Here is a 13,458-nt window from a genome sequence, read left to right on the forward strand (position 1 = left end):
CTTCCCAAAAGTAATTCCAAGGAATTAGGAACTGTTGTATTTTTCCACTTTATTAGTGGGGAAACAGGGCTCAAGGCTCCTTGGGATCTGGACCCAGAGCTGGGCTTCAGATTCTGTGAGCTTAACCACTATGTTCTACCTTGTACCAGCAAACAAAGGCAAAAAGCCAGAGCCTTAAAATCTGCTGAACATGTGTTGAATGGGGACCCAGCCAACCCTGGTCCTCTAGCCTGTCCTGCAGGGGCCCACCTGAGGTCAGCTTCCCCTGGATGGAGTGCGCAAAGCAGCAAGGAGTGACCCACAAGGCCCCCAAGCAGAATGAAGTGTCAATACCTGATCCCTGGAAATGGGGCGGATGATACCCTTTATCACCCAAGGGTAATTGTTTGGCTTGGGTAGGCTCGTGGCCAGCAGGCCCCCAAGCCACGAGCCGGATCTTTTCCATCTTCTTGGAACCAGAGTGAGCCCTCCATGGCCCGCTCGGAGCTGCACCCTCCCGTGTTTATCTAACTTCCCTGACCTCGGCAAGTGCTTGTCGCCTTTCTCTTCCTTTCTGAAAAACCAGGACACAATAGGAAGCATTTTCTTGAACTTATTAAAAAATCCAGACTTGTAAATTAATTTGTCCGTGTTGTACAAAGGCAGTGCAGATGGACTCATTAGCATGCACACAACAAATAATTATAGATGAATTTTTAGCTGGCCTGCCTAATGCGCTTGCTGGGTTAATTATGTCAATGTATAATTACATCAGCCCGGGGAGACATAATGGCATACCCCGCTGAGCAGGCCCTGCCTAATGACGGGGCGTGGGGGGAGTGCTGACAGAGGAAAGACGGCAGCGTTCCCGCGCACCTGCTTACCTCGGCACAAACGCCCATTGTCAGAGCCGCCCGCCACCTAAGCAAACAGGGGTGGGAGGGGGCGAGGGAGAGGGATAAAACGCAGAGGCGACCTTGTTCCAGCCGGACCTGAAGGCTCCTATGTATAGGCACTGCCCCGTTTCTTCCGTCAGCAGATGTTTATTGGGTCAGGTTGCGTGGCAGGCTTCGTTCACCCACAAGGGGTCCAGAGGGGAGCAAAATCAGATGCGGTCCCAGTCCTCCCTTGTGGAGTCTGCAGTCCAGTGGGTGATAATTAGGTGGACTTGCTAATCAATGAGAAGTGTAACTAAAATGAGAGCTGTGAAGGAAAGGCGCAGGCAGCTGAGAGAGCTCATATTGGAGGAATGACTGGTCAAGGCAGGCTTCCTGGAAGAAGTGGCATCTGAGTTGCAATATGAAAGGTGATTAAGCATTAACTAGCTGAAAGAGGTTAAAAGGGAGGACAGGGTGTTCCTGGCAGAGGCTCTTTCTTGTACAAAGACTCCACAGTAGGAAGGTACATTTGAGGGACTAAGAGAAAGCCAGTGTGACTGGAGCTCAAAAAGACAGGAATAGCCAGGGCTTCTATTTGTTCCAAGATGACCAAATGCCAGTCGCTGCGTTGAGCACTTTATGTGCATGGATCCTCATCCCAGCCTTATGAGGTCAGAACTTTTTTTTTTTTTTTTTTAATGTTTATTTATTTTTGAGACAGAGAGAGACAGAGCATGAACGGGGGAGGGGCAGAGAGAGAGAGACACAGAATCGGAAGCAGGCTCCAGGCTCTGAGCCGTCAGCCCAGAGCCCGACGCGGGGCTCGAACTCACGGGCCGTGAGATCGTGACCTAAGTTAAAGTCGGATGCTTAACCGACTGAGCCACCCAGGCACCCCATGAGGTCGGAACTTTTATGGTGAGGCACAGAGAGGTAGGGTTGCTTGCCGGAGTCACCCAGCAATCCTAAAAAGCAAGTACGGATTAGACCAGGACCCAGGATCCATGCTCTTAATCCTTCTGCACCCCAGCAGAGAACAGTGGCTGAGCGGGTGGTGGCAGGAGACTCCAGGAGAGTGAACAGCAAGAGAGAGGGCATTTGAAAGGACTGTGGACCAGACCCAGGCCCCTTTGTCTGGGGCAAAGAGGCTCTGGCTTTCCTGGGTCCCCATGAATACCCACCTGGGCTGCTGGGTTGGAAATGTCCACATCTCTGGGACAGGAAGCCTTTGCGGCATCTGAGAAAGAGACCCAGACTTGAAACTCACCTCTGCCCTTCAAGTCACCTGGCTGCTCTGAGCTGGTTTCCTCATCTGTGAAAATGAGTTGGATCCAAGCCAGCTTCCGGGGGCTGCTGGGAGCATCACGGGAACCCATTCCCGTGAACAGCTTTGTAGCCTAGAAGACGCCACCCCGACCTCTGGCATTACCCAGGTGTCTGTAGTACCTGCCGAGGGTGGGGAGTGGGGAAAGTCACGTGGAAGAAGTGCTGGCGTCTAGATCTGAAGGAAGAGGAAGTGCTTCCTAGATGACAGGGTGGGGAGGCAAACAATTCCAGGCAGAAGGACCTACACATTCCTCATCTTTTAGCTATTGAGAAATTGGGGGGTATCTTACCTGCAGGGATGTATTTCACCCCCAGAAAAGCCATTGTTTAGTCAACCTCACATGCAACAAATGGTGGTGTGTTGGCCCAGGTGCACTGAGAGTACCCCCAAGGATTAGGTAGGTAGGTCGATGGATGGTATTGAGGAAACACGGGGGAAGAAAAATGGGGAGGGAGGTGGGAAAAGTGTCAGAGGAAGGAGAGGCAGGCAACTGGGTGGCAGCATCCACACAGGACAGCCTGAGCAGGCCCTGGGGGAGTCCTTGGTGCTCAGAGCAGTCCCGTGGCCCTCGGGAGTCGGCCCCATCCTGGCTGCCTGCCGGCCTTGTCTTAGAAGACTGGCCTCACGATGGATTTCAGAGTGAGGTCCTCGTTTAATGACCTCCTGTGGTCGGAGGTATGCAAGACAGTCGCATGGCCACCACAGATGGCACCATGGAATCCAGAAACATGCACTTGCTGTGACAGTTATCGTCGTTAGTAGTATTCCAGGTGGGCAGGACACGCATGCCCCTGGGGATGGCACACGCTCCACTGAGCGGGCACCTGAAGTAGACGGCTCCCTCATAAAGCAGAAATTCTACATTGGTCTCCTAAGCCATCAGAGCAACTCCAGAAGGCTCTTGTGCATGGAGAGCATCCTGAGAGGGACCCCCCAGGCCCTGCGAGCTTAGCCTGGGCAGCCCTCAGCCCTCAGGGCCCCCGCCACTCCCGTGCTCCTCTCTCTGTGTGTGTGCAGACCCTGTGCCTGTGTTTGAGGCAGCGCGCGGCCTAGACGACAGACTGCAGCCCCCCAGCTTCGACCCCAGCGGGCAGCCGCGGCGAGACCTCCACGCTTCGTGGAAGAGGCACCCCGAGCTCCTTGGCCCTAAAGGTACTGATAAGGCCTTCACGGGATGTCCATAATGAAAAAACAGGCTGTGGATCTTCAACAGCCAATCTTGGCCGCCTTTGGAGGGGTCGGGGGGCAAGGAACTCAACTTTATCGTTTCAGATGTAGGATGGGTTATGGGTACGTCGCTGCAGAAACAAACCAACCCGAAATCCCAGAAGCTTAATATATTTGAAGGGTGGGAAGTTGGAGAGGACACTCCATGGAGTCACTCGGGCAACCCAGCTGTGGTGGTCCCACCATCTTCAACACATGACATCCGGAGTCACGGTGACTGGTGGCAACTTGCCAACAGGCAAAGAAAAAATGTGGAGGGTCATACTGAGGTTTATGGGTCCAGGCTCAGAAGTGGCCCGCATCACTTCCACAGCCACTTGTCATTGGCCAAAACTCACTCATATGACCACACCCAGTTGCAAAGGAGCCTGGAAAATCTACTCTGTGCCCAGGAGTAGAGGGAAACAGGATATGAATACAGCGCTGTCTCAGCACCAGATAAGACAAGTCAAAAAACTAGAAAAGCTAAAAATATAGTTTAGGTATACACATATTATGATAAAAATGTTTAAAATCAAGGAAATGATGAACAAAATCCATCATGGTGGTTACCTCTGGCAGGTGAGGTAGAAGGTCTCCTGGGGAGAAGCAAATGTGCACATGAAAGCTCTTGGTAGCCATCTAACGGTGTTCATTGAGCTTCAAGCCCAGCACTGTCACAGGCACTGGGGACATAGCCAGGAGCAAAACAGACAAAAATCCTTGCCCTCGTGGCACTGACCTTACAGAGGAGAGACTGTCAACCAATAAATGTTAAATATCTAGTATTTCACGTGGTGAGAAAGATTAGGAGGAAAATTAAGCAGAGAAGAGTCAGGTTTAGGGATACTTGTCTAAGGAATAAATGAGGAGGATTCACCTCAAAGTTCAGCAAGATTACCTTCTCTCTTTTTTTTTTTTTTTTTTTTTTTTTGTAAAGGGCCAGAGAGTAAATATTTCAGGCTTTGTAGGCTTTCTGTTACAGCTACTAAACTCTGTAAAAAAAAAAAAAAAAAAAAAAAAGCCATAAAACATATGTAAATGAGTGGGTGTGGCTATATTCCAGTAAAACTTCACAAACAGAACAGGCGGTGGGCCAGATTTGGTCCAAGGGCTGTCTTTGCAGAACCCTGGTCTACCTCCTAGAGTTGTGGAGAAGATAATGGCCTGAGGCATGCCAAATCAAAGTTTGACTGCTGTGGCACACTCCCAATTTCACAGCCCCCTCCCATCCCCCCAGTGCCTAGTGGACACCTGCTGTATGCTTAGTCCTGGGCAGAGTCTTCTGGGGAAGATTTATGGTGACTAAAATACAGCACTTTTGCCAACTCTCTTCCTGTACCCAGAATGCCCTTCCAGCCTCCCTGACAAGCCAGCTTGTCCCTCTAGGTGCCTCTAGGGTTTGAACTTCCTTCTATCAGAATAATAGTAGTGGGAACTGCCTCTTCAGAGCATTTGCTCTGTGCCATGTGCCTTTCACACAGTATCCCACTGTCCTCTTATATCAACCTTCTGAGGTACCACTGGCCCCATTTTACAAAGGGGTAACTGAATCTCAGAAGCAACAGGTGGCCAAGCAGGGATTCAAACCAAGGGCTCTTGCCCTTGGCCCTAGGCTATGTCTCTCCGTGAGAGCACTTGTTACTCTGCATCGTAAGGGTCAGACCTTGTTTGTTTGTTCACTTCTGTGGCCTCAGCCCCTGGAATATTCCCAGTGTATGTGTGCGTGTGTAAGAACGAGCCAGGCCCTGACCGCTCTGTCAGGCCCTCACTCTGCACACTGCCCAGCCCTGCACTCACCCTGCTGTGCCAGGCTCACAGTAGGAGTTTAACAACCAGGACTGAACTTAACTGACTCAGGCCCAAGGGCAGGAGCCCAGATTTTGGAATTCTTGAGACATTCACGCTTGGTGGCCGGCCCTTGAGCAGCCTTTCTCCCCATGAAAAATTCAGTACCAAAGGCACAAACTGATCCCCTAAAGGAGCCACCAGGGGCTTGCAAAGGTACAACTGATGTGGGCCCTGCCCAGGGGCACCTGCAGGTGAGGTCAGCTATGACTGAGCATCTGAGTATGTGCCACCACCTATGGAGAGGGGAAGTTAAACCTAGAGCTACCCCGTGGCCCGGCCATTTCACTCCTAGGTAATATATACTCCAAAGAACTGAAAACAGGTGCTCAAACAGAAACGCGTGTGCACATATTCACAGCAGGGCTATTCACAACAACCAAAGGTGAAAACAACCCAAATGTCTATCAGCAGATGAATGGGAAAACATTTATGACATATCCATAAAATGGAATATTATTTAACCATAAAACAAACCTAGATGAACCTCAGAAACAGTTTGCTAAGTGAAAGAAGCCAGACACAACAGGACATACATTATGTGTGATTCCAGTGATATGAAATATCCAGGATATGCAAATCCCCACGGACAGAAAGCAGATTAGTGGTTGCCAAGGGCTGGGGGAGGGGAAAAAGGCATGACTGCTTAATGGGGACAGGTTTCCTTTTGGGGTGATGACAGTGTTCTGGAATTAGTGCTAACGGTTGCACAATACTGTGAATGTACTAAATGTCACTGAATTGTATACTTCAAAATGGTTAAAATGGTGAATTTCATGTTATGTATACTTGACCATGACTCTTAAAAAAGTAAGAAGGCCAAGGAGGCTAGAACAGGTCCAAGAGGGCAAAGGAAGCACCTGGGCCTGCTGTCTGAGGCCGGCACTATGGGGACTTGACTTTTGTGCACACACACCCCCGACGGCTACAACCCAGCCGACCACGTGATGGCAGGTTTCCACAGCCGCACTCTCTCTAACACTCGAGTTTGAGAAATCAACTCTTATCCCAGCACTGCCGATCTGTCCAGTTTGCAGAAGGCGGCTCTGGCTGCCATGTCGCTTCCAGCGATGGGCGGTTTTCCCTCTTTTCCTCCCTCCAGAGCAGAGAGAGGGGACGTCTCCGGCCGGACCCACGCTGACCGAGGGGAGCCGCCTCCCAGGCATTCCCGGCAAAGCCCTCCTGACAGAAACTTTGCTGCAGAGAAATGAGGCAGAGAAACAAAAGTGAGTGGGGAGGAACAGGCGGGGGGCCCTGCTGCCCCACCTGGCTGGGAGGTGGGACCATCAGGGAATCTGGATTCAGGTTGGAGATAGAGATCCAGGCCTGGTTCAGTGGCCAGCCCTGGGCAGGTCACATCACCTGTCTGAGCTTCAGTTTTCCCAGCTGGGAAATGGGACCAATGGCGGTATATTAGGCAGGGTTCCCCAGAGAAATAAAACCGGAAGGATTTTTTATTTTAATTAATTAAGACATGTATTTCAAGGACTTAGTTCACACAGTTGGGGCTGGCAAGTCTGAATTGGTAGAGCTAACCAGCAGGCTGGAAACTGTCAGGCGGGAGTCAGTGCTGCAGTCTGGCGGCAGAATTCTTCCTCAGTTTTATTTTTAAGACTTGCAACTGGTTGGATGAGGCCCACCCACAGTATTGAGATTATTCTCCTTTACTTAACACCAGCTGACTGCAGATGTTCACCCCATCTGCAGAATACATTAACAGCAACCCTGAGATTCGTGTGTGATTGGACAACTGGGTGCCAAAGCCTGATCAGGTGGGCAGGCCATGTCAACTCCTAGTCTCCGGTCAGAATGAACGTATGCACTTAGCTCAGTGCTCACTGGGAATGTGTCAGTAGATGGTTGCCCTTACAGCTGATGTGGGAGCAATAGTACCTGGATTATTATGATTTCTGGATTCTTGGGGCTTTTCTAGGCCAGTTTCATGGTGGTCATTACATCTAGCCTTTCATTCACTTATTCCTTTATTCATTCATTCCATGTATTTATGGGACCACCTGCCGTGTGCCAAGCACTGTTCTAGGGACACAGCAGTGAACAAATGGACAAACCTCCCTGCCCTCCTGGAGTTTACCTTCTCATGAGGAAGACACAAGTTAAACAAGATAAAGTCTGCTACATGAAGATAAGGGTTGTGAAGGAAAAGAAAGCAGAGAAGGGGGGATGACATTGAGGCTGAAGTTTTAAATAGGGTATGAGGGGAGGCCTCACTGAGAAGGTGAGGAAAGCCCTGAGAAGGTGGGGGTGAAACTTGCAGATATATAGGGCAAGAATGTTCTACACAGAGGGGACAGCCAGTGCAAAGGCCCTGAGGCAGAAACATGCCTGGTGTGTTTGACCAGCAAGGAGATGAATGTGGCTGGAGTGGTTTGAGTGAGACACCCACTTTGCCAATGTGTAACACACACCTCACCCTCACTGAGAGGGTCAGGGTGTAGGATCAGGGGTAAAGTTCCTTCTCTAGAGTCTCTGATTCAGACAACGTAAGACCCAAGCTTTGTATAAACCTTCCCCCAGTCCAGCTAGGGCCCTTGTTTCTCTGCTGAGACACTTGTATCACACCTAAGCTCTAGGCTATAGTGGGCTGGATGACCATCCCAAACTCCTGACACAGAGAAGGGAAAAAATGCCTCCCCGGGGACAGGAATAGTAACTAATGATATTGAGGGAACACTGGGTACCAGGCATCATACTGAAGGTGTTTCACAACACTCACAGAGGCAAACCCCACTAGAAACCTTATTGTACAGATGAGGAAACTGAGGCCCAGAGAGGCAAAGTCACTACCTGATGTAGGTCCACCCAAATGCTGCCACACAGTCAGCAAAACAGCAAAGCGGCCAAATGCCTGAATGTCATGTTTAAGGACCCTTTAAAAAGGCAGGGGTGTAGATTACAGAGAACAGGTAAGAGGGGTAGGAAGACAGGAGGGCCACCTTGGGGACCCAGGCAGGGCCCATCCACACAGGCACGAGCAGAGCCATTCTGAGCAGGCTCAGTCTCTCTGCAGGGGCCTTCAAGAAGTACAAATCACTTTGGCAGCCAGACTGGGGGAGGCAGAGGAAAAGATCAAAGTCCTACATTCAGGTATGTATCTGGCATGTGTTCCCTGGCCCCGTGCAGCTCCCCAGCCCCGTCAGACCAGGAGGAGGAGGAGAAGGGGACAGTGACACTGTGAACACAGGCTCAGGTATTCCAGAATCAGGAAGGCGAGAGGGGAATTTGGGAAGGAAGTGGAAGTGGACCCAGTGGGGGTCCGAGCCCCGTCCCCAGAGGCCATATTGCGGTGGAGAGAGGCCTTGAGAAGTAGAATTAAATCAGGGGTGGCAAAGGCAGTGCCTGTAGGGGCCAGACGCACGAACAAGCAGCCAGACTAGGGAAAGCCAGACTAGGGAAAGCCAGACTAGGGAAAGCCAGACTAGGGAAAGCCAGACTAGGGAAAAAGCCGTAGGAAAGGGTGGGATCTGGAGGACCTGGGCCTTGACTAAGAGATGGCCACTGCTGAGCACCAGCCAGCCACTGCCGTATGGCCCAATGTCACCAAGCCTCCAGATTGTTTGGAGATTTAGAAATCTGGAATTCCATGAGAAATCTCCCATTTATTATAATATACACATATCCGTTGACTTCATCGCTCCTCCCTGTCCCCCTCACCTGCCAGGTCCTGGAGTGACCTAAGCATGTCGGGTAGCTCATACCCAAGGCCATGGGGCAGACAGACCTCTACCACTTGCCTGGGTGCCCTGGGCTTCATAAACTCCTAGAGGGTGATCTCATCTGCCCTCCGACCGGCTTGAAGCCCCTCCAAGGGCAGGAAGCTCTACCTGTCACTGGTTCTAAAGACCTTCAAAAGAAAGGTCTTCCTTCACTACCTTGAACCTCATTCTACTTTCTGGGCCCTGCAGCAGGAGTGGGTTCCTGGGGAAAGCAGGGGGCACTTCACCCTGGCTCTTTGCTTTTTCCCAGCGTTAAAGGCCACACAGACAGAGCTGTTGGAACTGCGGCGGAAATACGATGAGGAGGCAGCATCCAAGTAAGTGAACACCCTGCTGAGGTATGCCTCCTCCCTCTGACCCTCCCAGACATGCCTCCTCCCTCTGACCCTCTCAAATACGCCTTCTCTTTCTGAGTCTTCTCCCTCTGACTCACCGCCGGAAGCACCTGTTTCTTTAAGCACCCTGTGTTCCCCACCCCCATAGGCACACAGCTGTTCACCAGTCATTTGCTGTGCCGTTCATGCAGCACAGAGTATACATGACATTCTGGGTCGTGGCGGAGCAGGGTCTGCTGGGCAGGGGCCTCCCCATCACCCCAACCTCCTAGGACTGTCTTCACCACAGCAACCCAGGCCAATCCTCAGCCGAGTGTCATTCACTTAAATTACTCTGGACTCAACGTGGCCATAAGACATCACTTATTCCACAAACGCTTACTTAGCACCTACTATTTACCCAGTGCTGTGTTGGGTCCCTGGAAGAAACATCAGAACGTGGCCCTGACCCCAGCTAAAGAGAAGAGACAGATGGTAACTGATGATATACAGTGATAAATTCGCTCCTTCACAGATACTGTTGAGCACTTACTGTATGCTCGGCCCTGTTCTGGGCACCTGGTGAACACTAAGAAGGGAAGAACTGAGAGCAGCAAGAGAGAATAACAGGGAGGGCGGGTCCTATTACCCAGGGTAGTCACGGAGGACTTCCCTAAGGAGATGACCTTCAGAATGCAACCCCAAAACGAGAAGGAGATGACCACGTGAACAATGCAATGCCGGGTTGAGTGCTGGCGGCAGGGGGACAGCTTGCACGGAAGAAGGCCCCGAACATGCCTAAAGCACATGCGCGGCTTAGAGTCACCAGATACTCCCCGCAGGCCTCCTGTGTCCCCCACCCCACACTCAACAGAGAGGCAGCCGAGGTGGATGAGGCCTGACCTGGCCCCCTCGATGCTGGCAATCTGGGGGTTGGAGGGCAGGAAATAAACAAATGACCACCCTGGGGGTAAGTTGAGAGAGGCCTCCCAGGAGGATACTTTAGAGCTAGGTTTTAAAATTTTCTTTTCTTTTTTTTTTTTCTACTTCCACCAATTTTAATACAAAAGGCTGGAGGGCACGGTGGTGGGAGGGGGGCAGGCATCAAGCAGGGGCCGGGCCGCCAGTGCCAGCACAGCAGTGACCTTGCAGATCCTGGATGCCTGGTCCCTTCGTTTCCACACCAGTTTGAAGTGGTTTGTCATACGCCTCCTGCACGACATTTTCTTCTCTATCCTTGAAACTGGATTACTGTGGCTTCCTGGTGGCATAAAACTTTTTGCAGTGTTTTATACCCTTGGAAATATTGCTGCATTAGCCAGTACGTGCTTTTTTTTTTCTTTAATTTTAATTTTTTTAAATGTACATCCAAATTAGTTAGCATATAGTGCAACAATGATTTCAAGACTAGGTTCCTTAATGCCCCTTCCCCATTTAGCCCATCCCCTCCCACAACCCCTCCACCAACCCTCAGTTTGTTCTCTATATTTAAGAGTCTCTTCTGTTTTGTCCCCCTCCCTGTTTTTATATTATTTTTGTTTCCCTTCCCTTATGTTCACCTGTTTTGTCTCAAAGTCCTCATATGAATGAAATCATATGATATTTGTCTTTCTCTGACTGACTAATTTCACTTAGCTTAATACCCTCCAGTTCCACCCACATAGTTGCCAATGGCAAGATTCCATTCTTTTTGATTGCTGAGTAATACTCCATTGTATATATATACCACATCTTTTTTACCCATTCATCCGTCGATGGACATTTGGGCTCTTTCCATACTTTGGCTATTATTGATAGTGCTGCTATAAACATGGGGGTGCGTGTGTCCCTTCAAAAGAGCACACCTGTATCCCTTGGATAAATGCCTAGTAATGCACTTGCTGGGTCGTGGGGTAGTTGTATTTTTAGTTTTTTGAGGAACCTCCATACTATTTTCCAGAGTGGCTGCACCAGCTTGCATTCCCATCTTTTTTTTTTTTAATGTTTTATCTTAGAGAGAGAGCTCGTGTGTGAGCCGGGAAAAGGCAGAGAAAGAAGGACACAGATGATCCGAAGTGTCAGCTTTGTGCTGACAGCGGAGAGCCCGATGCAGGGCTCAAACTCATGAACTGTGAGATCGTGACCTGAGCTGAAGTCAGATGCTTAACTGGCTGAGCCTCCCAGGTGCCCCAGAGCTGGGCTTTAAAGCTCAGGGTCCTGTTCTCTTAAGGAAGGGGATCCTGGGTAGAAGGCACAGCAGGGGCAAACACCTGGTAGCTCTGTGGACAGCTTAGGAGAATGGACCCCTGGGGGAGGCGGGAGGCCAGGCTGCCCGGAAGGGGCGCAGTGCTGAGGCCCTGTTCCCCTTCCCCCAGAGCCTGAGCTCTTTTCCTCCCAGCCTGGTTTCTCTCCAGTAGGAAGGGTAGGGGGCAGCCTCCTCAGCCTTCCATTGCAAGACCCTTAGGTTCGGGCAGGGGCTGGGGTTATCAGCCTGGTGGCTGCCAGAAGCCCTTCTCAGGGTCTTATCTTTCTGTCTCAGGGCAGATGAAGTCGGCCTGATCATGACCAACTTGGAGAAGGCTAATCAGGTGAGAAGACATGTGCCAGGGTGGGGGTCTCGGGCAAAGGGGGGAAGGGACTGAACCCAATCGATATTTATCGAACCGTGTGCCATGCTGAGTGCTAGGGCTGGGAGATGTTTGGGACCCTGAGCTCCCAGAAGAAGGAGGGGGGATGCTGGCAGAACACTCAGAAATAGGGTGACTCAGGCAGCAACAGTCAGGGAAGGGGCACCTGACCAGACACAAGAGTCAGGGAAGAAGACGTCCTGGAGGAAGGGCCATGTTGCTGACACCTGTCGAATAAATTGAAAATGTAGAGGGATGGCATTCCAGGCCAGGGAACAGCCTGGGTAAAGGCCAGGAGGCTGCCTACAGAGAAAAGCCGGTGCCCTTCCCTGGTGGCTGCTGTGCAGGTGACATTTTCCAGGTGTCTCCAGACAGCAGGAGGAAGGCAGCAGAGCAGTGACTGGTGAGCCCAGCCCGCAGGCCAAGCTGGGCGGTGGGTCTGTCCCAACCAGACTGTATGAGGAACCATGTTCCACAGAGCCTGGGGTGGTGACAAGGGACAAGCCCAAGCGGCTTCTTTCCCTCCCTCCCCACCAGGGGCCTCCTGCAGCCTTCTCACTTGATCCCAGCCACAACAGCTGAGCACTGGGTGGACCCAAACTTCCTTGGGGCCCCATCTTCTAGTCCCAGCCCGGGTCCTTAAAAGCCCTTTAACCTCTACGAGTCCCCGTTATCACTTATGTAGAAAGGGTCCTGCACTCTGCCTTTTCTGGCCTCAGATGTGTTGCTGTCTGGTAGACAAAGCTGGCAAGACTCTGAAAGGAGGCGAGGTGTGGCCATGGGGTCTTGTCTGGAGTCTCAAGGGCCCAACACATCTCTACTTGCCCCCGGGTCCCTGCAGTGCCAGCAGCCAGGGACATGGCCAAGAGGGGCCAGCAGGATGACAGAGCAAGTGGTCATTTCCCCAGAGGAGCACACTTTGCAGCTGGGTCCTAAAGCCCAGGAGCTGTTCTCTGGAGGAAAGGCATTCCAGGAGAAGGCACAGCAGGAGCAAAGGCCCAGAGGATGGCTGTGCAGGCATAAGGGCAGCCCTGCTCCCGCCTGTAGAGGAAACTCGGAAAAGGGTAGCATTCATAGGGTGATGTTTTTGAATAGGCAATACATTTCCATAGTTCAAAACTCAAAAAGTTTGAACTCCCTTCTCCCTCCCCAACTTGGCTCTCCGGTTCCCCTCCCCCTGGCAGCCTCTCTTACCTATTTCTAAGGTCCCTTCTAGAGATCCATTCACAAGCCCATGAATATATCTACTTTTACCCCTTTTTAAAACACAGACTATAATATATACTATACCCACCCTTCTGAGCCTTATTTTTTCCATGTGTATATCTTAGAACTCATTCCATATCTGTATAAAAGTAGTCCGTGTGTTTTACTGCCTGTAGTATTGTAGTACATGGACGCACTGTCTCCCAACCCAGGGATGGCAGACTTTCTGTAAAGGGTCAGAGAGTAAGTATGTTTAGGTACGCGGGTCTCTGACACAGCTGTTCAGCTTCGCTGTATGTGAAAGCACAGACGGTATGCAAGTGAATGCGTGTGGCTGTGTACTAGAAAAATTTAATTTAC

General features: G+C 51.0%; 1 protein-coding gene across 9 annotated transcripts in view; it reads left to right on the top strand.

The window, feature by feature from the left end:
• CUX2 (cut like homeobox 2) overlaps nucleotides 1-13,458 on the top strand; it is a 282,488-nt gene that overhangs the window by 236,983 nt on the left and 32,047 nt on the right. For all 9 annotated transcript variants that reach the window (XM_042911620.1, XM_042911624.1, XM_042911623.1 and 6 more), the window contains 5 exons: nucleotides 3,202-3,336; nucleotides 6,341-6,464; nucleotides 8,267-8,343; nucleotides 9,223-9,289; nucleotides 11,805-11,853. In XM_042911620.1, the coding sequence (XP_042767554.1) occupies nucleotides 3,202-3,336; nucleotides 6,341-6,464; nucleotides 8,267-8,343; nucleotides 9,223-9,289; nucleotides 11,805-11,853 (452 nt within the window). The remainder of the gene's footprint in view (nucleotides 1-3,201; nucleotides 3,337-6,340; nucleotides 6,465-8,266; nucleotides 8,344-9,222; nucleotides 9,290-11,804; nucleotides 11,854-13,458) is intronic.

Source organism: Panthera leo, chromosome D3 (assembly GCF_018350215.1).
Source record: "Panthera leo isolate Ple1 chromosome D3, P.leo_Ple1_pat1.1, whole genome shotgun sequence".
Taxonomy (NCBI): domain Eukaryota; kingdom Metazoa; phylum Chordata; class Mammalia; order Carnivora; family Felidae; genus Panthera; species Panthera leo.